Source organism: Manis javanica, chromosome 10 (genome assembly GCF_040802235.1).
Source record: "Manis javanica isolate MJ-LG chromosome 10, MJ_LKY, whole genome shotgun sequence".
Classification (NCBI taxonomy): domain Eukaryota; kingdom Metazoa; phylum Chordata; class Mammalia; order Pholidota; family Manidae; genus Manis; species Manis javanica.
The window spans coordinates 119,234,478-119,260,132 of NC_133165.1; the positions used below are offsets into that span (position 1 = coordinate 119,234,478).

Consider the following 25,655-nt stretch of genomic DNA (forward strand, 5'->3'; position numbering starts at 1 on the left):
CTAGCTACTCTCAGTGTTGATGGACAAAACTCATAGCTACTCCCTCCCCGAGAACTGGCCTTGCCACTCTGCCCGCATACTGTGAACCATCACCTCGACCTCCTGACTGGCTTTGAAGCTGACGGACTGTGCAGCAGTTTCTCCTCCGGGACTCCCCTGGGGCTGGGGGCGGGGGGAACTGAGGCTGACCCCTGAGAACCTCGCTCAGATTCCTGCCTCCTGCCCTCCCCTGCTCTCCTTTTACTTCTGAGACAAGGGCCCCAATTAGTCACTGGAACAAGAATTGCCTTTTCAGCCTCCACTTCTAGGAAACCTGATGCAAAACCCGTTACGTGAAACCAATACTGATGATGAATGTTAGGGATTTGAATTACAGCTAAATAAAGCTATTTGCAAAAGTACTTGTAAGTCATTTACAGTAACTAAAGGTTTGGTGACTTTAAAAGTCACCAAAACGACTTCCTGAAAATTCCTGGTCAGGTTAAATCTCTTCAGCTGAGATTCTGAGCATCGGTAATGCAAAGGGGAAAAATGTTTGGTGTTCACTCCAAATGCCCATTTTTTTTAAGACACAAAATCCCACTGAAATGGTCTCTGTAGAGTAAATCTGGAGTTAGCCTGGGTTACCTTCACTTGATAGTTCAAGGCAGTCTCCCCTCATTAATGTGGTGGGTACTCTGCAAGTTTTTGTGTGACTTTTTGCTCAGTGAAATGCCTGTATACTCGATGTTTATGTAATTTAACCTTTACTGTAAAATAGAAACAATAAATAGAACAATGGAAATGCTGCAGAGGACAATCATGAAATCCTGCTAGTGAGGCACAAGTACTGGATCTGGGAGTAGACAAGACAGCTGGGCCTTGCCACCAGAGAGGGCAGTGTCCACACTCACCCTCCAAAAAATGAAGGGAGGGCTCATGTGCTGAAATGGGGGTTTTAGAGGAAGCTCTTCTTAATTTCTTAGAATCCAAATGGTGTGCCCTGTGATATAGCCCATTGATGTTTACCAACAGTGACACTTGTGTATTACTAAGCATGGCTAGACCTATAATCTGCTTTCATTGGATTTAATGGCAGCCCTAGGTCTCAGCCTCACTGCTCCCCAACATGCAGGCAGTACCTAGAAGGGCTCCTGGAAAACCAGTGGAATGAATAGCTGTCTGCTCAAAACCATTTTTTTAAAGAAGTTGTTTGGAAGAGAAGAAAAAGGATGGAGGCCTCCCAAATTTTTCAGGGAAGGCAATAGGGGTAGTCAGGGATTGGAAATCACTCCCTTGGTGGAAATGCAGTAAGCAGGCCCTGAGGTTCATTCTGGGAGGAAAAAAACCACACCTAAATTTCCTTATCTTCAAGAGACACACAAATCAGGTTCCCTGATTCTCCTGTCTCACATAACCTGGGGGGAGGGCTATGATACCGACCCCCAATTCTGCTTCAGGGCCAGGTGTGGACCCCTTACAGCTATTGAGGGTGCCTGCTGGTGAGTACAGAGAGGGGACAGCTGTGGAAGGGTCAGGTATCATGGCCATTAGAGGGAGAGGCAAGTGGGATGGGTGGGCGGGTTTGTAGGAAGCAGAGCAAAGGACGGCCTGGGAGAGCTTCTCGGCTCCGAAGTGGAGGGGTGCCCCAGGGAGGGAGGTGCATTCTGGAAGCCCTCCCTCCACCTGACGGGTCGGCTCAGAGAGGCTTCCTTCTGGCTCAGGAAGGAGATGGGCTCCTGGTGTTGTCACGCTGCTCTTGACCTGGCACGTCCTCCTCCTTCTGCTCCAGCTCAAAGTTCTGTAAATAAGGTTGCTGGTGAGGCCTGGCCCTTCATTCACCTGCCTGTGAATCTGGTACCTGCAGGGGTGGCACAATGAGCGTGCGCTGCCTGCAAAGGCAGGCAGGAGCCACCACAGTGGGTTATGTTCCATAGCCCTCTAAGAGAAGCTGTTTTCTCTATCTCACCTGACATTTGGGCATGACGTACCTCAAGCTCCTGCAAAACTTCATCCATGAAGTCCCTGGAGTTCTGTTTGTAAGACACAGCTAACCGAATCGCATCATTGAAGAGCTGGCGGTCAGGTGGGCGTGGTTGGAAGGAAAGTAAGGAGTGGGTACCAGTGCCCTGGGCTCTGCCCGCCCTGTACTCACTGGCCACATCCTAGGTACACACAGTACTTCACCCCCAAAATCATCAAGGTCACCCCTCAATTCACCTTCTCCCCATCATGCTGACTCCACGCAGTCAGACCTTTTTCTCACCAAGCCCAGGCCCAGGCCCATCCCTTGCTGTCATGTGGATACTCATCATGACCCCTTCCTGTCACACACGCCCACTCACAGGCCCCAGGACAATTCCCGTCCTCCCCACTATTCCTGCAGCCAGCCCTTCTCTTCATGGCTTCCCTGGCCACTCCACCACCTAACCTTCCCCACCTCGCTGGGCTGCCTCTGCAGTAGGCCATTACCTTCACGACGTTGGTACCATCAGCAGCTGAGACAAAGTAGAGAGGCAGGGAGAACTTCCTGGCAAAATTGAAGCTTTTTTGGGTCACCTTTATGTCTGCTGTAGAGAGAAGGCAGGACATTGGCTTGTCCAGCAAGGGAAAGGGAGGGTTTTGCAGGGTGAGTCACTGTCAGGCCCCATTCCAGAAAGTGGGATGGGCAAGGACAATCAGGGGACGAGCCCTAGAAAGTTAATTCATCAGGGATCTGTGTCTCAGGAAGAGGGCAGGTGGGCTGTCCACTGTGAGGGGAGTGAGCGATGCACACAGCCAAGGGCTGTGTGCCAGGAGGGACCGTGGGTCACTGCGGATTCCTTGCCCCGGGAAAGGAGGAGGACGTGGGTCATAGCGGGTCCCCCCATGAACTGCTGAGACCCAGATGCGGAGATGGCCCCACCATCGATTTTATTGGCCACCACGATGCAAGGGATCTTAGGCCTGAACTCCCGAAGTTCCGTGTACCAGGCGCTCAGGTTCTTGTAGGTGACTTTCCTCCGCACATCGAACACCTGCCGTGAGCAGAGGGAGGAATACAGCTCAGGTGTGTCGGCGTCTCTGCAGCCACCTGGCAACTCACACACAAGCAGGTGAGCACGGCTGGTGCCTCAGGCTTGGGGACCTAGGCCAGGTACCTGCTCTGAGCAGCACCCCTCTTTCCACAAAGGCAGCCAATGCCTCTCCTTCTCTGCTAGAACCTCCAGAATCAAAAGTGTTTGAAAATCTTTATTCCTTTTTTTGTTCTCATCACCTAATCTTATTTACCTATTTTAACAAGTTGTATCCTTTTACTAACCAATGAAGTCATTTACAAATTATAAACTTTTTCCTTAGTCTATTCTTTTTATTCTTAAACTTTGCTTTAAAATCCCTTTTAATAATTTAAATGTGTCTAGAATTTCCCTTTAGTTATTACTGAATTTTAAGCTTTTGTTTAGTTCTTCTGTTTATTTTGTATTTTAAACTTTTTAAAAGTTAACTGTTACCTTTTAGAGTTTGTAGATTACCATAATTTTATTAACTTTTTATAGTTAATAGTTTTACCTGTTATAAAATATCACAAGGACCATGAGCACTGTGAACTTGCGCTAGGGCAGGGGAGGACAGAAGCCCTAAGACGCTGGAGTTGCCGCTGCAGGGGATCCTTCGAGGCCCTCATAGCGCCCCTCATAGGCCAGCGTCCTGCTGCCCAGCCATCTTCTAGAAGACTTACAGGCCCAAATCACCCCAGCACAACAGTGGATCAAGATGGACATTACTGTGACCTGCTAGAACAGCTGATTTTCCTTCGAAACCACCCACCCCTTCCTGGGAGCAACGGGGACAACACTCAGGGCCAGAGGCTCACCCTGCATGGCGGTGGGCATGGGTCATCAGCTGTCACATCCTGCCAGGGCCAGCAAGATGTCCACCTGGGAGGCTCTTCCATGATATTCAACGAATTCACAATTTCAACAAATGACTAGGCTGTCTTGAATTCCTAGTAAAAACTTACAAGCATGCTTATAATGAAACCTCTGGAATCTGCTTCTCACTAAGCTTATCTCCCATGATCACCAAAGTTTAAGTCACCTTTTACCCAGGTCTGGTGTCCTGAGCTTCATCTCCTTGATGAGGAGCTGGCTGGGACAAGGAACATCCACCCCCATCAGGGTTTCAAGGCAGAGGGTGGAACCCAGGCCTCCTCTGGGACTATCAGATCCCCATGCGGTCATCAGGAGGGAAGCACTTTCTACCTGCCAGGCCCCATGCAGCAGACACCTGTCATACAGGCATATAGGGCAGCTGGCAGGAGAGATACCCCTGGGCCTCAGGAGAGGGCCCCAAAGCAGCCAGAAAGTAGTCGCTCCCAGAGAGTAAAGAGAGGTGAGCTCAAAGCACCAAATACCAGTGCAAAAAATGGCTGGGAGCTACCTCCCCAGTTCTCCAGGGTCAGAGATGCCAACTATCCACGCCTTCCAGGGTGACTTCTGGCCCTGCCCTGCCCCATCTGCTATAGGTACTAGAATTAACATTTTGGAAACTTTCAAGGAATTTTGTGCTTAAGGGACAGTAGGGCCAGAGAATGCAGCCAAGGAGTTCATGGACAAGAGGTCCTCAAAGACATAGGCTTACACAGCTCTATTCTCTTTCCCTGGTGCTTCCCACAGCTGTTTCAGGTGGTCTTACAGTACTTTTTAGCCCCATGGGTACTGGTGGACCCCCGAGGGTTGTGTTCTAGATGGCAAAGTGAGAGGCTGGGCGGGAGGAGAAGGGCTGGTCTGGGAGGGAAAGCCCCCTGGGAACCACAGGGCCCACTCAGCCCTACACTCTGTTCCCAGAGAGCAGCACCAGGTAATGGCTGAAGGAGGGTTTGGGGGCCTGTCTTGAGTAGGTGGGCTCCACCGGGAGGCACTGCGTTTGCCTCTTAGATGCCAGACACTGGAGCCATGGATTTGATCCTCCCCACTTCACTATCCCCCTTGAAGAGAAGCCCCCCCAGCAAGTTCTCACTCAGAACTTCTGCAAACACATGTAGTCTGAAGCATCCCAGGCAGCCCCAATCCCTTCTTCACCAGCACCCAGCCCTAGTGAGGAGAGCTGGGCTCAAGATTGCTGGGCCAGCCCCTTGCCCCCTCACCCCTCAGGCCAGACTTGCCCAGAGTGTTTGTCTGTCAACCAGCTGGTCTCATACCATGATGCAGGCGTGGGCCTTGTGGTAGTAGGAGGCGTGCATGCTCTGGAACCGCTCCTGGCCTGCCGTGTCCCAGAAATCTGCAATATTAATGTAGCTCTGACTCACTGATGGGTGCTGGAGGGCAGAGAGACCCAGGTGCTCTGAGGGCCTCTGGGCAGGTCTCTGTGTGCAGAAACACAACACACATGTGGGGAGGACGGGGTGGTACAAAGACCACAGAGCTTGCATGTATGTGTTGTAAGGACACAATGTACCTGGGTGTGCCAGGAGAGGTGTGGGTGTGCACACCTGTGTGCATGCGGGTGGTGAGAGAGACACAAGGCCAAGGCCAGGAGGAAGGAGACTGCAGACAGGAAACCCTGAGAGGGGGAAGGCAGGCACCCCCGTCTCCCCCACAGGACGCATCACCATCCAAGGTCAAACCCAGGCTGACTTCCCACTTGTAACCACACGTGGCAGGCATGGAAAAGCCAAAACCCTTCGTGGAAGATAATGTCCAGCCCACATCTCTTACTTCTTTGCAGGGGTTAAACCAGAACCCCGGGTCAGGGGGCAGAACGAGGCCCTGCGCGCCCCCTCCCGCCCTCGCTGGCCCCCTGGCTCTCAGGTTCCCTCCCTGCCGCCCCTGGGTCCCGCCTGGACTCACGCTGCTTCCCTGCTTGACTCTGTCCAGCAGATGTTCTCTCTCCTCCCCATCCCCCTATCTTCCCCTTGAGAGCTGGTGTGGTTCAGCCATTTGCTGCTCACCCACAAGGACAGTCCTGCCATCCACCGTGGCCGTGTGCTTGTACAGCGTCAGGGCATACGTGGACAGCTGCTGTGGCTGACTGCTCAGGTCAAGGAGCAAAAGTGAATAAAAAGGGAGGTAAGGAAGTGCTTGGCAGGGGTGGGGCTGGGGCTGCAGGTCGGTGTGATGGAATGGGCCTCCTCTCTCCTCTTCTTCCTGGAGTTACTTAGATTTTAAATTGAATGACTGTTGCAAACAGAGGTTCAGCTTGAAATATTTCTGGCACAAGCTCCCTGGAAAGACAAGGGGTGGGAGGGCCTGGGAGTTTATCCAGGCAATCTAAGTCCAAAGGGAGACATAGAATGGGATTTTACATAGAAGCCATCGTAAACAGCATCATGCAGTTGCAAAATGCAGCTGTGGATGCCCCAGCCCCTTTACGGGTCGGGCTCCTGCAGGCCAGGGAGGAAACCCAGCTATGGGCAGCAATACAGCCATTCCAGGGAAAAAAGCCTCCATAAGCTGAGAGCTAACTAGCTATTTACAAGAACTGTAGTTTGTCTGTGTATGACACCCAGACAAAACACCTGGGGAATGACACTTCCTGAAGCTGCAAGATGCTGGGTGATTTAACCAGCAAAGCCAGGATGATGTGGGCGGGCAGGTGCACTTGGCAGAAGGGGAAACGAGGTGTGCTCAGATTGTTGGGGGCTCGAGCCCAGGGCTCCTCTCATCCATGGCTGCCAGTGGATTCACCCGGGAGCCTTTACACCATCCCAGCTGCCAGGATCCAAACCTGCACAATGCGACAATCCACGGGAGGAGGGTAGGCTGGCAGCTCATATTTCACAAAGTTCATTTTATCACAGAATTTTTAAACATTAGGAAGCGCAAGCTTTAGGGTGAGCGAGGTTACCTGAACTGCCCAAGGCCAGAGCCACTGAGGAGAAGGTGGAGTTCAGATACAGGCGTTCGACCTGTGAGCTCTTCTACTACCTTCTGATATAAAGAAACCCAAATACGAGTGAGCTCCAACAGACAAGCACCGATTATGCATGTTGCCATGTGGGTCGTTGGTTTGATACCTGTGCATTCACCCACCTCACCCTCCTCCCTGGACCACTGGAGCAGAGGGATGGAAAGTGGGGTTGAGTTGGCATGAGGGGCTGCAGGAACAAGAGCACTTCAAACCGTGAAGGATACAATCCATCCATGAGAAATCTCTCCATGAGCCTGTAAGGCAAATGTGCGAGGTGGTCAGGCCCGTCCCTCAGCCTCTCGGCCTCCTTGCCCCGCTTGCATCACTCCCGGGCTGACAACCCGGAAGCCTAAAGTTCTCCCCTCCCATTCGCTCCATAGACATACAGGTTCCTTTTAAGGACAATGCCCAGGAGCTGCTCACACACCCTCCTCTTGACTCCCCTTCAGTTCCCAGCACCCCTTGGGTGTGACAATGACCCAATACCCACAGCTGCTTTGTCTATGGGCAGGGACCCCTGCCTTATCCCTTTCCATGCACCACAGCAGCTGATCACCCATATTAGTTGAAGGAATAAAGACCTGTCTTCGGAGTTCTGCCATATGTCTACACTGGAGAGGTCTGTGAATCATAAACTCAGTAGATTTAAACGTGAGGTTTTGTAACCCACTCTCCCTGCCCCTGCCCATGATTATCATGTTAGTGACATCACCCCATTCTCCAAGGCTGGGACCTGGGGACCCCCATTGTGAATCCTTCGTAACAAAGAGCTCACATTAGGATAAGTGCAAACCCAGGCTTTGTGAGGCTCTCAGAGCCATCATTTCCGCCTCCTCATAGTCACCCCAGCTTTATGCTCAGAAAACTGATGCCTGGGAGGCTGTGTCCTCCACCTGAAAGCCATTTCCCCAAATATTCTGCAGGTCCCTCAGGGGTTCGCTCGCATGTCACCTGAGCAATGAGACCTTCCCTGATGATCTTGCCTACAATGGGCAAGTTCTGTCTCGTCTTGTTCTGCAGGCAACAATATTTGGAATATTCCACATTTTACTTATTGACTGTCTCTCTTTCAACTGGAATGCAATATCCTAAAGCAGTTTATGGATGTTTAGGAGACTGTTCGTTCCCCAGCACCTAGGACACAAAACATTTAGACTATAACCACCACCCGAACACCATGGAAAAAACTAGGCTCACTTTACTCCCAGAGGCAAAGACTGAGTGGAGAGCTTAGACTTCCACTCTTCAAGACTGTAACAAGTGCTAAATGACATTCCAAGCTGGGCTGTTGCCAAAGAGGGTCAGTAGGGAACTGGAACTTTCTTTCATGCCAGAGACAGTAATGAGGTTCCCTCCCCACAGAGTATGAGCAGAAACCACAGGATCCTGGACTTCACTCCCACCAGCAGTTATGAAGGCGGTGGGTGTGGGTAGGGTGCTACCTCCTCCTCTCTTCCTGCTGAAACAGGACCACAGGAAGCCAGCTAAGCAGAAGGCTTGCATAAGATCAGGAGCCTCACTGCATGATATTAAAAATGTCCACGTTTCAACAGAAAAGCATTCATCACACCAGGAACCAGGAAGATCTCAAAATGAATGAAAGAAGACAATCCAATAGATGCTGACACTCTGACAAGACAGATGTAAAATTATCTGAATAGCTTTTTAAAGCAGCCATCATGAAACTGCATCAATGAACAATTACAAACCTAACCAAGGAAGTGAAAGACCTATACTCTGAAAACTACAAGACACTCATGAGGGAAATTAAAGAAGACACCAATAAACAGAAACACAGCCCATGCTCATGGATAGGAAGAATTAATATTGTCAAAATGGCCATCCTGCCTAAAGCAATCTACAGATTCCATGCAATCCCTATCAAAATACCAACAGCATTCTTCAACAAACTAGAGCAAATAGTTTCAAAATTCATATGGAACCACAAAAGACCCTGAAGAGCCAAAGCAGTCCTGAGAAGGAAGAATAAAGCAGGGGGGATCTCACCTCCCAACTTCAAGCTCTACTACAAAGCCATGGTAATCAAGGCGATTTGGTACTGGCACAAGAACAGAACCACAGACCAGTGGAACAAAATAGAGAGTACAGATAAAAACCAAACATATATGGTCAATTAATATACGATAAAGGAGCCATGGATATACAATGGGGAAATGACAGCCTCTTCAACAGCTGGTGTTGGAAAAACTGAACAGCTATATGCAAGTAAATGAAACTGGATTATTGTCTAACCCCATACACAAAAGTAAACTCGAAATGGATTAAAGACTGGAATGTAAGTCATGAAACCATAAAACTCTTGGAAGAAAACGTAGGCAAAAATCTCTTGAATATAAACATGGACAACTTTTTCCTGAACACATCTCCTCGGGCAAGGGAAACAAAATAAAAAATGAACAAATGGGACTACATCATGCTGAAAAGCATGCTGTACAGCAAAGGACACCATCAGCAGAACAAAAAGGCATCCTACAGTGTGGGAGAATCTATTTCTAAAATGACATATCCAACAAGGGGTTAACATCCAAAATATATGAAGAACTCACACACCTCAACACCCAAAAAGCAAGTAACCCTATTAAAAAATGGGCGGAGGATATGAAGAGATACTTCTCCAAAGAAGAAATTCAGATGGCCAACAGGCACATGAAAAGATGCTTCACATCACTAATCATCAGAGAAATGCAAATTAAAACCACAATGAGATATCACCTCACACCAGTTAGGATGGCCATCGTCCAACAGACAAATAACAAACGTTGGCGAGGATGTGGAGAAAGGGGAACCTTCCCACATTGTTGGTGGGAATGTAAACTAGTTCAACCACTGTGGAAAGCAGTATGGAGATTCCTCAAATAACTCAAGATAGAAATACCATTTGACCCAGGAATTCCACTCCCAGGAATTTACCCTAAGAATGCAGGAGCCCACTTTGAAAAAGATATATGCACCCCTATGTTTATCGCAGCACTTTTTACAATAGCCAAGAAATGGAAGCAACCTAAGTGTCCATCAGTAGATGAATGGATAAAGATGATGTGGTACATATACACAATGGAATATCATTCAGCCATACGAAGAAAACAAATCCTACCATTTGCAACAATGTGGATGGAGCTAGAGGATATTATGTTCAGTGAAATAAGCCAGGCGGAGAAAGACAAGTACCAAATGATTTCACTCATCTGTGGAGCATAAGAACAAAGCAAAAACTGAAGAAACAAAACAGCAGCAGAATCACAGAACCCAAGAATGGACTAACAGTTGCCAAAGGGAAAGGGACTGGGGGTGTTGGGGCGGTTAGGGAGGGAGAAGGGGAATAAGGGGCATTATGATTAGCACACATAATGTAGGAGGGGGCACGGGGAAGGCAGTAAAACACAGAGAAGACAAGTAGTGACTCTATAGCATCTTACTACACTGATGGACAGTGACTGCAGTGGAGTGTGTGTGGGGGACTTGATAATGGGGAGAATCTAGTAAGTACAATGCTGCTCATGTGATTGTATATTAATGATACTAAAAAAAAATAAACAATTACAGATGCACTTGAAATAAACCAAAATATGGAAATGTTCAACAATGGACCATTTTTCAGCACATAAATAGAAGATATAAAGAAGAACCCAATGGATATTTTAGAACATTTGGAAAATAATCAAATGAAAATGAAAAACTTACCAGATGGGCTCAGAGGAGGATGGAAAGAACAAAGGAAAGGAAACAGAACGAAAGATATTATCCAGTAGGAATGCTAGTAAGAAAATCGACTGGAAAAAATGAACAGAGCTTCAAGGATCTGTGAGGCTGCACAGCGACGTTCACGCCGCTGGAGCTGTGGAAGGAGAGGGGAAAGAGGGCCAGGCTGAAGAAGCAGAAATCGTGCCTGAGAACGTCCTAAATGAGGCAAAAGACAGAAGCTTACAGAGTGAAGAAGCTGAACAAAAGTCAGGCATGATGAACTCGAAGAAATCCATGTCAGGGTCCGGATCAGGATCAAAGGTTCTTAAATCTACAGACAGAAAAATATCCTGAAAAGCAAGGAGAAAGAAATGACACTGTACCTTTAGGGGAAAAAACATTTCAAGGGCAGAGGATTTCTCATCAGAAATCACAGAGACCAGAAGGAAGTGGCACATTTCTCAAAGGCTGAAAGAAAAGAAATGTCAATTTAGATTCCCAAACCCAGGGACAATATCCCTCAAGGATAAAGGGGAAATCAAGACATTCTCACATGAGGGAAAATGAAGAGAATTAGTTTCCAGCAAACCTACCTTAAAAAAGACCAGTGAAGAATGCTAAACAGAAAGGGAGCAATAAGGAAGGAATTCTGGACTAATGGGAAGGAAGAAAGAACAGAGTAAGGAAAAATATGGGTAAGTGCAATAGATTTCCTTCTCCCCTTGCATTTAAAAAATTACTTTTGATGCTTAAAACAAAAGTTGTAACACTATATGATGAAGTCCTCAGTGTGTGTGGAGAAAACCTCTAAGACAATCAGACAGGGAGAGGTCTAAGTAGGGTGACTAAACCTAAACTGGTAAGGCTGAAAAGTTAATTATATGTAATACAATACCTAGAACAACCCCTGCAAAAGCTGCACAAAGAGATACACCCAGCAACACTCACATAGATCAGAACAGAATTTTAAAACGTTCAAGTAACCCACAAGAAGGCAGGGAAAACCCACAAAACTAAAACACGGAACAAACAGAAAAGAACTACAAGAACAGACTTCAGCCCTAACAAATTCTTGTTATTCAAGGTAGGTATGTTCTTCCTGGTCACCACAAATGCTGAGTTAGTTAGCCCTGAACTGTTTGTTGCCCTCAGGAGAAATACAGGGTTCGGTTCCTGGGCACCTCTGGTCACATTTTCATCAACCAATCAATACATAATCTTGTTTTATGTGTGTTTCTATTTAAAGATACCTTACTTAAAATATACTGTAGATTCACTAACACTGACCTCACCACTGACACTAGCATTAAAACTTGATGCCTGGATAGAGCACATCTGACACACAATTTTCTCAGTAAGGCCTATCACAACCTTCTACAAAGTAAAATACTACAAAAATTCTACACACATAAGTTGGACAACTTCGACAAAATGGACCAATCATTCAGATGCACAAACTACCAAAACTAACCTAATATGAAACAGATCACTTGAATAACCCTATAACTATAAACCCTTGGCCCAGAGAGTTTCAGGGGAGAATTCTACAGTGTTTGAAGAATTAATATAAATTTTGCATAATCTCTTACAGAAAACAGAAGAAGGAACATGTCCCAATTCATTTTATGAGGGCAATTCACCCTGATACCAAAACCAGTCAAAGACAATACAGAAAAAGAAAAGAACACTACAGACCAATATTCTTCATGAATATAGACATATCACTAATAAAATATCAGCAAATAGTATTCAGCAATGTAGAAAAGAAGCTACATACCCTAACCAAGTAAGATCTATTTCAGGAATGCAAGGCTCATTCACTATTTGCAAATCAATCAATGTAATCTACCATATTAACTGGCTAAAGAAGAAAAATCACATGATCATATCAATCAGTGCAGAAAATGCATCTGAAAAATAGGAACAGACGCAAACTTCCTCAGCTGCATTAAAAGTACCTGCAAAAACCTACAAGTAACACATACTTAATGGTGAAAGATTGAATGTGTTTTCCCTAAATTCACAAACAAGGCAAAGATGTGTGTGCTCACCTCTTAGTTCCAGCCAGTGCAATAAGGCAAGAAAAAGACATAAAAAAGCATACAGCTCAGAAAAGAAGAACTACAACTGCCTCTATTTGCAGATGACATGGTGGTCTACATAGAAAATTCTAAGGAATGTACAAAAAGTCTCCTACAACTAATAAGGTAGGTTTAGTGAGGTCATTTGATTCAAGGTCAATGTTCAAAAATCAATTGTGTTTTTATAGATTGACAATAAATATACAGATACAGAAGTTAAAAGTACCATGTATAATTGTTCAAAAAGAAAATCTGGGAAGTAAGCCTAGCAAAACATTTACAGAACTAGTGTGCTGAAAATTATAAAATACTGCTGAAAGAAATCAAAGAAGATCTAAATAAATGGAGAGCTATACCACATTTATGGATTGAAACGCTCAATATAAAAAAGACGCCATTTCTCCCAAAATTGCTAGGCTTAATGCAATGTCTATTAAAATCCCAGCAAGATGTTTTATAGGTATAGGCAAGACCATATAACATTTATATGACAGGCAAGGGAATTAGAATAGGTAAAACAATTTTTAAAAGAATAAAGTGGGAAGAATCTGTCTACTTGATTTCAATACTTACTATATAGTTGAAGTAGTCAAAACTGTGGTTCTGGCAGAGGGTAGACACACAGATCAATGGAACAAAGAAAGAACCCAGACATGGTCCCACAGAACTTCAGCCAATTTATTTTTCAACATAGGTGCAAAAGCAGTTCAATGGAGGAAGGATAGCCTTTTCTATCCAAGGGTAGCCAAATGATGCTGGATCAACTGAATATCTAGAAGCAAAAAAAATAAACCTTTACCCCAAACCCTCACCTTAAACAAAAGTTAATTCAAAATTAATCACAAACTTAAAAGTAAAATGTAAAACTATAAGACTTTTAGAAGGGAACAGGACAGAAAAGTTTCCATGCAAATAGTATTCAAAAGAGAACTGGGATAGCTATAGTATAGTCAGACAAAGTAAACTTTATGTCACAAAAGTTGTTAGAGACAATGAAGGACATTATATATTGATAAAATATATACATCTTAATCTATCAAGAAGATACAGAAATTATAAACAAAATTATAGTTGAAAAGATATATTCAACTAGAAGATATTTCCTAAATATATGAAGCAAACAATGGCACAACTAGAGGGAAAAACAGGTGTGGTTTCACAATGACATACTGGGATTTTAATACCCAACTTTCAGTAATGGATGGAACAACCAGATATAACAAGGAAATGGAGCACCTGAACAATACTATAAACAAATTAGACCTATGAGATATACACATAATACATCAGTTTTCTAGTTTTCTAGAAATCATCCGACAATGGCAGAATATACACTCACCTCAAGTGAACACAGGTTAGGACACAAAACAAGTTTTAATAATATTAAAAAGACTGAGATCATACAAAATATCTTTTCCAAAAGATTGGAACTAAAGTAGAAATCACTAACAAGGAGAATCAGAAAATTCAAAAATATGTGGAAATTAACAACACAGTCTTAAACAACCAAAGGGTCAAAGAAATCACAAAAAAAAATGAGAAAATGCTTTAGGAAGAATGAAAATGAAAGCAAACATACCAAAACTTAAGCATGGAGAGAAAGAAGTGTGAAATTTATAGCCATAAGCATGCACATTAAAAAATTAAGAACGCTCTCAAGTCAGTAACATTAACTGTACATCTTAAGATATTAGACACAAAACTAAACCCAAAGCCAGTGGAAGGAGGAAAATAATAGAGATTATAGCAGAGATAAAGAAGAGGATAGAAAGACAATAGAGGAAAATTAATGAAACCAAAAATTAGTTCTTTGAAAAGAGCAACAAAATTGACAAACCTTTTGCTAGGCTATGAAAAGAGACAGAGGACACAAGTGATCAAACATTAGAACTACAACTGGAGACAGTAATTTCAATTTTACAGGAAGAGAAGGGATTACAAAAGAATACCATGAACAACTGTACACCAACACACTGGCTAACCTAGATGAAATGCACAAATTCCCAGAAACACACAAACTACCAAACAGATTCAAGAAGAAACAGAAGAGCTGAGTTGACCAATATCAGTTAAGGAGATTGAATCAGTATTCAAAAACTTCCTACAAAGAAAGACCAGGACTGGAGCTCTTCACTGGTGAATTCTACAAAGCATTTAATGAATTAATAGCAATCATTCTCAAATTTTTTCCAAAAATTGAAGAGGAGGGAACACATCCTAATTGTTTTCTGAATTCAGCATTACCCTGATTCCAAAGCCATACAATAACATTACAAGAAAAGAAAACTATAGGCCAATATCCCTTATGAACATAGGTTTAAAAATCCTCAACAAAAAACTAGCAAAACAAATTCATATTAAAAAGATTATGCACTGTGAGCAAGGGAGATTTATTCTTGGAATATTAGGTTGGTTCAACTTAAGAAAATTAATCAAACACATCATATTAATAGAATGAAGGAAAAACCCTATATATCTATCTCAATAAGTGCATAAAAAGCATTTGACAAAAACCAACACCATTTCATAGCAATAACACTAAGTAATCTGAGAATAAAAGATAATTTCCTCAACAGTATAAAGACCATGTATGAAAAACCCAAAGCAAACACCATAGCCAACTGTGAAAGCCTGAAGGCTTTTGTCCTAAGATCAGAAACAAGAGCAGGATGCCTGCTTTTGCCACTTTTTTTCAAAATAGTATTGGAAGTTCTAGCCAGCACACTGTGATGTGAAGATAGCTATTTTGAGTTGCTGCTTAGGCATTTTACGGCATGTCAACCCTGCTCACACTCAGAGCCTGTACATTTAGATGAGGACCTGAGCTTAGGAATCCAATGTAAGTTCCTGTTTTGCTTTTCAGTTGAGCTCACGAAAAGCTTATCAATACTACGTACTTGCCACCCTATGCTATGGCTCCTGGGATGGGGGACTGCCCTTCCCTTTGTGCACTGCACCCTTCATTTCTGGGACCTGAAAGTAATAAACCTGTGAATTAACTTTCTTTGTGTGGCTGCATTAAAACTGGACCTTCAGTCAAAATGACCCTGAGGTTTTCACTTCCCTAAAGTGGGAGCTCAGATGCTGGGGGAGCTCCCTGCTGCCCCATGTGGGTGGCTGGGTCACCTTATTCACAGTCGCGATCTGCATATTCTTTATTTATTACACCAGCTACCGGAAGTTCCCAACACAAACACCTCAGCAAGAAAAGGAAATAAAAGGCATCCAAATTGGAAAGGCAGAAGGGGAATTATTTCTGTTCAAAGATAACATTATTCTGTATGTAAAAAACTCTAAAGAATTCACAAAAAACTTAGAATTAATAAAGTCAGCAAAGTTACAAGGTATAAAATCTGCAAAAAATCTACTGTATGTCTATATACTGGCAATGAACAAAATGAAAAGGAAATTTAACCAATGAGACCTGAGACTTGTACAGTAAAACTGTAAAACATTGTTGAAAGATATTAAGCAAGACGTAAATAAATGGAACGACATCTGTGTTGATGGACTTGAAGACTTAATATTGTTAGCTAAGTAATACTGCCCAAAGCAATCTACAATGAAATCCTTATCAAAATCCCAATGACATTTTTTGCAGAAATAGGAAAACACATCCCGAAATTCATATGGAATTTGAATACCAAGCAGCCAAAATAGTCTTGTGAAAAAATAATAAAGTTGAGGGACTCACACTTCTCTGAACTCAAAACTTAATACAAAGCTATGGCAATCGAAACAGTGTGATATTGGCATAAAAATGGACCCACTGACCAAGAAAATAGAATAGAGCGTGCAGAAATAAGCCCTCACATATATGTTTAATTGATTCTTGACAATGGTGCAAGGCAATTCAATGGGAAAGAACAGTATTTAAGAAAATGGTGATAGGAAAACTGTATATCACATGTAAAAGAATGAACCCCTGCCTTACACCATATAAAAAAATTAACTCAAAATGGATCAAAGACCCAAACTGAAGAGCTGAAACTATAACACTCTAAGAAGAAAATATAGGAACAAATCTTCATGGCCTTGATTTTGGCACAGATTTCTTAAATGTAACACCCCAAAGCACAGGCAATAAAAGAAAAAATAGATAAAATGGATTTCACAAAAATAAAAAATTTATGCATCAAAGGACACTATCAAGAGAGTAAAAAGAGAACTCACAGAAGAAAATATTTGTAAATCATATATCTCATAAGGGTTTAATACACAGAAAATATAAAGAACTTCTACAATAGAAAAAAAAACCCCAATAAAAAAATGGATAAAGGCCTCAAACAGACATTTCACTTAAGAAAATATACAAATGGCCAATAAGCACATGAAAAGATATTCAGCATTACTAGTTCTTGGGGAACTGTAAATCAAAACTGTAATGAAATACAACTTCACACCCACTAGGATGACTGTTATCACGACAGAATATAACAAGCGTAGACAAGGATATGGAGAAACTGAGACTTTTGTACATTGCTGGTGGGAATGTAAAATGGTGTAGCCACTGTGGAAAACAATAGGACATAATAAGAAATATATATTTGGTTTAAGTATGTTAGCCTGGTTCCTGACACAAAGCTCCCAAAACCCTTGTAAATTTCTGAGTGACAGATGCAACTTTTGTTATGATACTTGGTCTCAGGTTCCTAACACAATAGATTCTAAGACTCTTGACTTCAGGAGTGAGAAGTGTCTTTCTGTATGCTAATGAGATGCCTCTCGAGGAGAGGATGGGTGGATGCCAGGAGGAGCCCATCTTGTGACTGCATTGTTGGAACTTCCAGCGTTGGGACTCCAGGAATGGGAGAGGGTTGGAAGTTCACTCACCGATGCCAGTGATTTAATCAACCATTCCTACATAGTGGAATCTCCACAAAAAACCTTAAGTAATGGGATTTAGAGAGTTTGTGGTGTTGGCGAACACATCCAAGTGCTGGAGAGTTAAGCATGTGGAGCGGGCATAAAGCTCTGTCCCCTCCCACATACATGCTCTGCGTGTTTTTTCCATGGGGCTGTTGCTGAGTTGTATCCTTTTCAACAAACTGATAATAGCAAGTAAACTGCTTTCCTGAGTCCTGTGAGTTGTTCTAGCAAATTATTAAGCCTGAGGGTGGGAATTATAACTGGTTAATCAGAAATATGGGAAGCCAGGACTTGTGATTGGCATCTGAAGTGGGGGACAGTCTTGGGAGACTGAGCCCTTAACCTGGGTGGCTGTGCTATCTCCAGGTAGTGCCAGAATCTAATTGAACTGTAGGACACCAGTTGATGTCTGCAGAAAAATTGGAAAATTGCTTGGTGTAGAAACCCCACACATTTGGTGTCAGAAGTATTGTGAGGAGAGATAAAGTCTTCCCTTGTAGTGAACAAAGAATTACCATATGACCCAGCAATTCCACTCTAGGTAAACACCAAAAAACTTGAAAACAGGTTCAAACAGAGAGTTGTACACTAAAGTTCAGAGCAGCACCATGTGCATTATTTCTACATATTAACAATGAACTATCTGGAAAAAAAACAATCCCATTAATAATGCTATAAAAAAACAATAAAATAGAAATAAACTTAACCAAGGAGCTGAAAGCCTATACACTGAAAATTGTGACATTGATAAAAGAAACTGAAGACACAAATAAATGGAAGATACCCTATTGCTCAAAGATTGGAAGAATTAATATTATTAAAATACTGTCCATACTACCCAGAACAAACTATATATTCAAGCAATCACTACAAAATTCTAATTGGATTTTTCACAGAAACGGAAAAAACAATCCCAGAATTAGTATGGAATTGAAAAAGACCCTGAAAAGCCAAAGCAATCTTAGGTAAGAAGAATGAAGCTGGAGGCATCTGATGCCTTGTTTTTGAAATGTATTACAAACTGTAGCAATCAAAACAGTTTGATACTGCCATAAAAACAGACACAGAGACCAATGGAAAAGAACAGAGCAGCTGGAAATAAGCCCACACATATATGGTTAAAAACATTTGTCAAGGGAGCCAAGAATACACAGTTGGGAAAGGACTTTCTCTTCAAAAAACGGTGCTAGGAAAAATGGAAAGGAATAGAACTGGATTTCTATCTCATACCAATCACAAAAATTTAACTCAGAAAGGATGAAAGACCTTTTTTTTAACTGTAAAATGATCACCACAGTAAGTCTAGTTAACATCCATTATCATACATAGTTACAGAAATTTTTTTCTTGTGAAGAGAACCTTAGATTTACTCTCTTAGCAAGTTTCAAATATACAATACAGTATTATTAACTATAGTTGCCATGCTGTATATTATATCCACCATGACTTAATTACCAACCCTATTTTTGAACTCCCTTCACCCATTTGACCCACCCCCCTACTGTCTGCCTCTGACAACCACCACTCCATTCTCTGTATCTATGAACTTTGCTTATTTATTTATTTTAGATTCCATGTATAAGTGACATTATACAGTATTTGTCTTTCTATGTCTGACTAATTTCACTTAGCATAATGCCCCCCACCCATGCTATTGCAAATGGCAAGATCACATTGCTTTTTATGGCTGAGTAATATTCTATTGCAGAGAGAAATGGGGAGATGTTGGTCGTCTTCCGGTTATAAGATATAATGTATGGCATGGTATCTACAAGTTAACAATACTGCACTATATATACACATGAAAGTTGCTGAGTGAGTAAACTGTACATGTTCTTACCACACACCAAAAAATGGTAACTATGTGAAGCAATGGATGTGTCAACTAACCTTATTGTGGTAATTATTTTGCAGTATGTATGTACCTCAAATCGTCATGCTGTGTACCTTAACAGTGTTAAATATCAATTATATCTCAGTGAAGGTTGAAGAAAATTGAAAAAAACTTTTAAAGATTAATTTATTAAAATTAAATGCTTCTGTTCATCAAAATATACCATGGGAGTGAAAAGCCACGGACTAGAAAAAGGTCCAGAATGTATGAAGATGTTGCTATGAGTCAATAATAAAAAGATAAACCATCCAAATAAATGGGTAACTGGCCTAAACAGGCACTTCCCAAAAGAGGAACTCCAAGTGGCCAAGCACCAAGAAGCAAAGAGGTGTTCAGGATAGTCTCAGTGAAATGCAAAATTAAAATTAACTATGGAAACTCTTCAGTGTCAGCTTTCTCTCTCTCTATATGAATAATCAACCTCAATAATTGTGTTGTTCAAATGTGTCATTACCTTACTACTTTTTTCCCTACTTGATCTATTGATTATTAAGAAGTCTTCTATTCTGAATGGGATCAGTCATCCAGTTAAAAAATTAATCAAATGCAGTCCCTCCTCTGGTCAAACCACCCGATGGCTGTACATTTCTTTGAGATCAAAGCCTCCTCAGATTTCCAGCCCTGCCACTGACTCTCCCATTTCCTCTCTTCTCTCCCATTCTTTCTGTTGCTCCCTCTGTTCCCGTCACTATCCATTTCCTCTTGTTGAAATGCTCCTCCCCAAGATATCTGCATAGCTTGTCCCCTTGGCTTCTTCAAGTTTTTGCTCAAATGTCACTTTTACAAATGCACCTGCCTAACCACTCACTTACATTGCACCTGTGAGGATCACTCCTTATCTGTCAATTTGATATAATCTAGCAATGACTTTATACTTCTGAGATTTAAACTTCAGATTCCACTAAGAAAGGATGGTGGATTTCACTAAGAATTGAAAAGATACAGCATCTGTATTATAAAGAAAATACACCACCTTCTTGGGTGGAAGTAGAAAAGTCACACAATGAAATTGCTGCAGCCAGAGGTTAGGAGGGTGATGAAAAAGACCTGTGCTTGGAACAGTTATGAGAGAACACATGCTCAGGAGTGGAGGAGGAAGAGCAGAGGCCAAGAAACTTGTCTCATCGGAGCAGGAGCAGTGAAAGAATAAAAACTAAGGCAAAGAGGGGTTTTCTTAAGGAACGCTTGACCTCTGGAAGGCAGGATTGAGGAGAGACAATGAGCTGTGGCGGTTCACTTCCTCTCAACTTTCTGCAACTTAGCAGCCAGCCAGCTTGGCAGGCCTGAGTTCAAAAGCAGAGCAGGTGTACCCACTGGGGACCCCAGGAAGTTCCCACTGCTACACAGTCACATACATGGTCCCTGGCCTCCTTTCCCAAAAATATCGAGAGCATTAGAGGTGTTAGATTCCTCTCCTGAGGCCCTTTCCACAGGCATGCAGCCCACCTACTCCTGGAGCTTAGGGGTCACACAAGCTTGGGACATGGGGAACACTGTGCATCTACTGCTTATGAATTTCCCCATCAACTCTAGTTTGTACTTACACCATGAGGCCTTAGTGGGGCGTGCACTTTTGCACAATGATGGACAGTGATTAAGGGGAAAATGAGACCCTAAAGGCCAAGTTAGATAGCTATCAAATAAACAAGGCAGTGCGTCTTGACCTAACTATTAAAGAGGGAATCGGAATAGAGCATGTCATGTTATTAAGCAGAAAGAACACCTGGAGTCCAAAGAAATCTCTAAAAAGAAAGGCAAGGCCTGGGAGAGCTGAGAACAACTCCCCAAGAAGGATACAGCTTCCTGAGTTGCAGAGAAAGAAGCTACATTAAGAGTACAGGTACCTCTCAGAACTGGGCCAGCAATACCCAGTGGAATAGAAAATATGAAGAAAATACATGGAGTACTGGCAAGTCTTTAGGCATCGGTGTAAGTGAGAACACAGGGAGAGGCTCTTATCTATCACCTAAAACAGGGTCTGACCCTGTTAGTACTCAGCACTTCCTGAGTGAATGTCCATTAAAGGGGATCCAGGCAGAGCAGTCACATCATGAGCTGGCCGGGTCAAACGTTGTTGGCAGAGAACATCTCTCTGTGTCCAGCTCCAGAAGCTAGCACGTGCAGGAATGCAGGAAGAGCACACTCCAGGAGTCAGTGCCCAGGTCCGAGAATACCTGCTCACAAGCAGTAGAGGAGCCACATCATCAGCCCACGGCCAGCGGGGCTTCAGGGAGGCAGAAACACAGGCCCAAGGAGGAAACGGGACGAAGACGCATGGACGTGCTGCGTGGACAGAACGGCACCTCAAAGAAGACCTGGTGACTGTGGCTGCTGCTACTCTTAAGTTTCTAAACTACAATGTCACCTCGAAAGCACTATGTAGCGCTGAGGCTGTGCACAAATAGAAATGCTCCAGATACGGTGAATAGTGTTAATTACGCTCTTGATAACTTTCTCCCAGCTAAATTTAAATTCACAAATTGGAGACACTGAAGACTGGCCCTGGTTGGCTAGCTCACTACACATGTGTGGGCAATACATTGCTATTGACTCTATATAAAAAGCTCTGCCCTGTGCTCTGGGTGGCAATGGCAGGAGAGCAGAGCAGAGGCTGGAGTGGTGGCAATGCCAAGGACAGAGGCCTAGAGGACAGCTGTGCAGTCGAGAGGCCCAGAGGCAGAGACAGGCTTGCTGCATGCAAACTCGCTTTGAGTGAACAAGATTTTAGTGATTGACCTGCCATCGTGGAAATAAAGCTGGGTTCAACCCTTTCACCCCAACAACGTTCTACAGTCATTTCTTTGGTCACACTGAATCCATAGTAAACTTGCCCAGGGCTGAAACCCATTGGCAAGACAATACTGTTGGATGCTGGGGACTGGCTTGTTTTCTAAATGTTGTGGCTATAGAGGCCAATGCTGTGGTAATCTCTGCTGTCCTGTTAATGGCTTAGATCCATTGCTGTTTTCAGGGAAGCTTACAAGAGACTGCTGGTTTGAACTTGGGGGTTACATAGCCCTTTCCACAGGCATGCCAGGAATGGGGCCAAGTTAGCGGGCAAGCCACCTTGGGTCTCATACCAAGCTGTTTTCCAACATCTCTATCAGTTATTAACCTGACAATTTGTTCTACCTGCCTGCCATTCCTATTCTCTGTTGCTTCTAAAATTTGGTGGGAAAAAGGGGTGTTATTTAATGCATATTCTCCTCAAACTACTACACACCCTCACTTTTATTGTATAGGCATGTTGTTGAGGATGGTCCTAGTAACTGTAAAACACTGAACTAGAAATGCAACATGTGTGTAGTGGGTGGAGCAGAGAGTGAAAGTGAATTCATGAAGATGGCCTAAAACTAGCAGAGCCCACAGAGAATTACTCACAGGTACTTGAATCCAAGAATATGTTAATAAAAGGTGATGGTGGAAAACAGATGAATCTGGAGCACCTGGGAGATGTGACTAAACCAGGCATCTTGTGAGGGGCAAGTCACCCTCATCCTGTGACTGCAGAATGGGTGTGTGCTCTGAACAGTTCAAGACAGGTGGGAAACACCTCTTGGAGACAAGCTGTCAGTGCTGCAAAGCCCGGCAACCTTCCTGGTAGGGAGTTCCCCATGAGTGCACAGAGGCACTGAAGTCAATTAAAAGAATAAGCCAATCGTTTGTACTGATTACAGTCAGTTGCCAATTTTATCCACTCCTCTCAATCTCACTGAGGTCCTTCAAGAACCTTTACCACCTTTAATCAGCCTGTCACTGGTTTTACTGGTCACACCTCTCGCACTTTCCTCTCTCCATTCATACTGTCTCCACCTTGCAACCTCTCAGCCCACAAACCACATACAGGAATACTACAGTTCCCACCTCCTCACCCTGGATTCCTTCTCCTGGGTGAACTGGCCCACACCTTCTGCCAGGACTCATGGAAAAGGCTCTGCCTCCTCAGGCCTGATGACTGTCCCTGACCCCACCCAATACACACAGCTGCTGCTATGATCCCCTTTGTTCCCCCATGCACACCTGGGATCCAGGCACATCTACTCTGTTACCACTCCCGTAGAAACTATGCTCCTCTGTGCCTCCAGGTCGGGTTTTTTTTTTCTACTAACCCTGACATGCTCTGGGCCTGGCCCTCCTTCCCTAATATGCAACATACTTGGACTTGCCCACAGCACTGTCCCCCAGGCAGATGATCTTCACATTGTCATCAGCATCATATTTCTCCTGGTCCAGCTCACAGGGTTTGGCCCCGTTCCTGGCCATTGGCTCCTGGCTGTAGACAGGGGCTCAACCAAAGGGATGTTCTTGTCACTATCTGGAAGATCAAGAACAGAAAGTTTAAAAGCAATGAGAAGTCCCCTCAACTCAATCTACTTCTTCCTCTCCTTGGACAGGGGACAATGAGCTGATCAAAGAGGGGCCCAAGGACACTTACATCCTTTTCTATTCACCATCAACCTCGCCACCACTTGCTGAACCACAGGGTTGTAATCTTGTCCCCACCAAAATCCTCTTAAGGTGCGTCACCCAATGTCATCACCTTACTACAGCTATGCTCAGGGCCACACTGCCTACTCCCACCTGGACAGACAGTATTCTAAGTTTTGTTGAAGCTTTACATACAAAAATTTTCTCACTTGTAACGAGTCTAAAGGTCAAAAAACAGTGCCCATGTCACATGATCGATGAGACATTGTCTGGCAAAGAGTGCTATGTAAGCCTGAGTTCCCATCACTGAACAACAGACCACACAGTCGGACACCTAATCTACATTCCCGATCCTCTGCCTCATGTCTCTCACCTCCCCTTCAGTTTTCATCCTATCAGTAGCTGCCTTTTCCTCTCTCAGTTCAGGCATTCCCCAGACCCTCTTCTCGAGTTTTTTTTTTTTTAATTAAACCTCTACGAATTTCAAGTACCTCCTATACGCTGCTGATGCCAAATCTGTACTTTCATGGAGACCACGTCCCTCAGTGCCAGACACAGATATGCAATTGCCTATGATATTTGGACTAGTATACTATCCCACACAGGCATAAACATGTGAAAACAGTTTCTTAAGTCCTGCCCACCCCAAACATTGATCCTCACATTTCCTGTCTGTGGAGATACTGCCAGCCACCCAGTTCCAACACTTAGGTGTAACATCATTTCTGGCTCTGTTCCACTCTCCTCATGCCCAAATACAACTTTGCAAACAGTACTGAGAATGTGCCATAGTCCAGACGCCAAGCTTACAGAAATGCTATGATAACACAGAAGCAGCACTCACGCTTCCTGAGCATTCACCACGAGCAGACCTTGCTCCAGGAAAAGAGAGTAGGAGACACAGTGATGGCAGAGTCTACTGTGGCAAAAAGTATGACAGAGGTGCACACGGGTTGGGGATGGAAAATAAGAGGACCCTTCAGTTTCCCTGTCTGTGCCATGGCAGTTCTATTGCTCAGGTAAGAACTCAGCCTTGTTCACCGAGGTACCCTCAGCCTCAAGAGCAGAGCCTGGGAAGTGGCATATGCTTGGGTAGCATCACTTCCCCTCTATAGCCGGAGCCAGGAGTTGGAAAGCCAAACCCAGTCGTACCGCTCCAAGGTTGTCGCTGTCCTTGCTGACCTAGTGGGCAAGCTCTCTTTCATTCAGTCAATATTTTGGGGGCACATTAGGTCTGGAAACCACCCTCCCCCATCACGTTGGTCTGCCCTCGCCCCTGCACCGCGCGAACCCACCGTCCCTTTTCTCCCCCGACCAGGCCCTCCTTCCCACACGCTGAGACTGCTGCCCGGGCGGCTTCTTTCTCTCGGGCGGGTCCAGGCCAGGACCGGAGAGACCCGGGGCGCCGCAGGTCGGCCTTCCGGTGGCCAGTCGCTCTCCAGCCCCGCGCCCCTATCGGACCCCGTCCCGCTCGGTACCCCAGGGCCAAGTCGGGCTTACTCAGCCGGCACTCCTCTTCCGCCTTAGCCCGCGTCCTCAGGGCTGCTACGCAACCGCGTAAGGACCCCGAAGAGAGTTACCTGGCCGAAGGCCTGAAGGACCCCTCCTGGGTGCGGGCTGGCTAGCGCACTGCCCGGCGGGATAGTCTCCAGCGAGTGCGCACCCAGCTCCGGGACTGAGTCTGGGTTCGGCCGCTGAGCTCGTGGAGTGGCGTGGGGGCGGCGAGTCGGCGGGGGTAGGTCTCAGGCCTGAGAGGCGGCCCGCGGCGCGTGGCGGCCGGGCCTCAGGATCGGGAGGGCGGTTCCGAGGCCCGC

General features: G+C 44.3%; 1 protein-coding gene across 15 annotated transcripts; it reads right to left on the bottom strand.

Moving 5' to 3' along the window:
* Positions 1-729: 729 nt before the first annotated feature.
* Positions 730-25,655, bottom strand: RABL2B (RAB, member of RAS oncogene family like 2B). Of its 15 annotated transcripts, none has more exons than XM_017674296.3 (10): positions 23,570-23,708; positions 13,224-13,422; positions 7,819-8,001; positions 7,092-7,121; positions 5,909-5,988; positions 5,159-5,238; positions 2,885-2,996; positions 2,452-2,549; positions 1,971-2,054; positions 730-1,780 (listed from the first exon to the last, which is right to left on the bottom strand). In XM_017674296.3, the coding sequence occupies exons 4-10, from the start codon at positions 7,115-7,117 to the stop codon at positions 1,700-1,702; spliced, it is 561 nt and encodes a 186-aa protein (XP_017529785.1). In that variant the 5' UTR covers positions 7,118-7,121; positions 7,819-8,001; positions 13,224-13,422; positions 23,570-23,708; the 3' UTR covers positions 730-1,699. The 15 variants fall into 15 exon arrangements, with proteins under 15 accessions (XP_017529785.1, XP_073070228.1, XP_017529756.1 ...); XM_073214127.1 differs by having other exon boundaries at positions 5,159-5,323; XM_017674267.3 differs by lacking the exons at positions 7,819-8,001; positions 13,224-13,422 and adding an exon at positions 25,422-25,655 and having other exon boundaries at positions 23,570-23,728.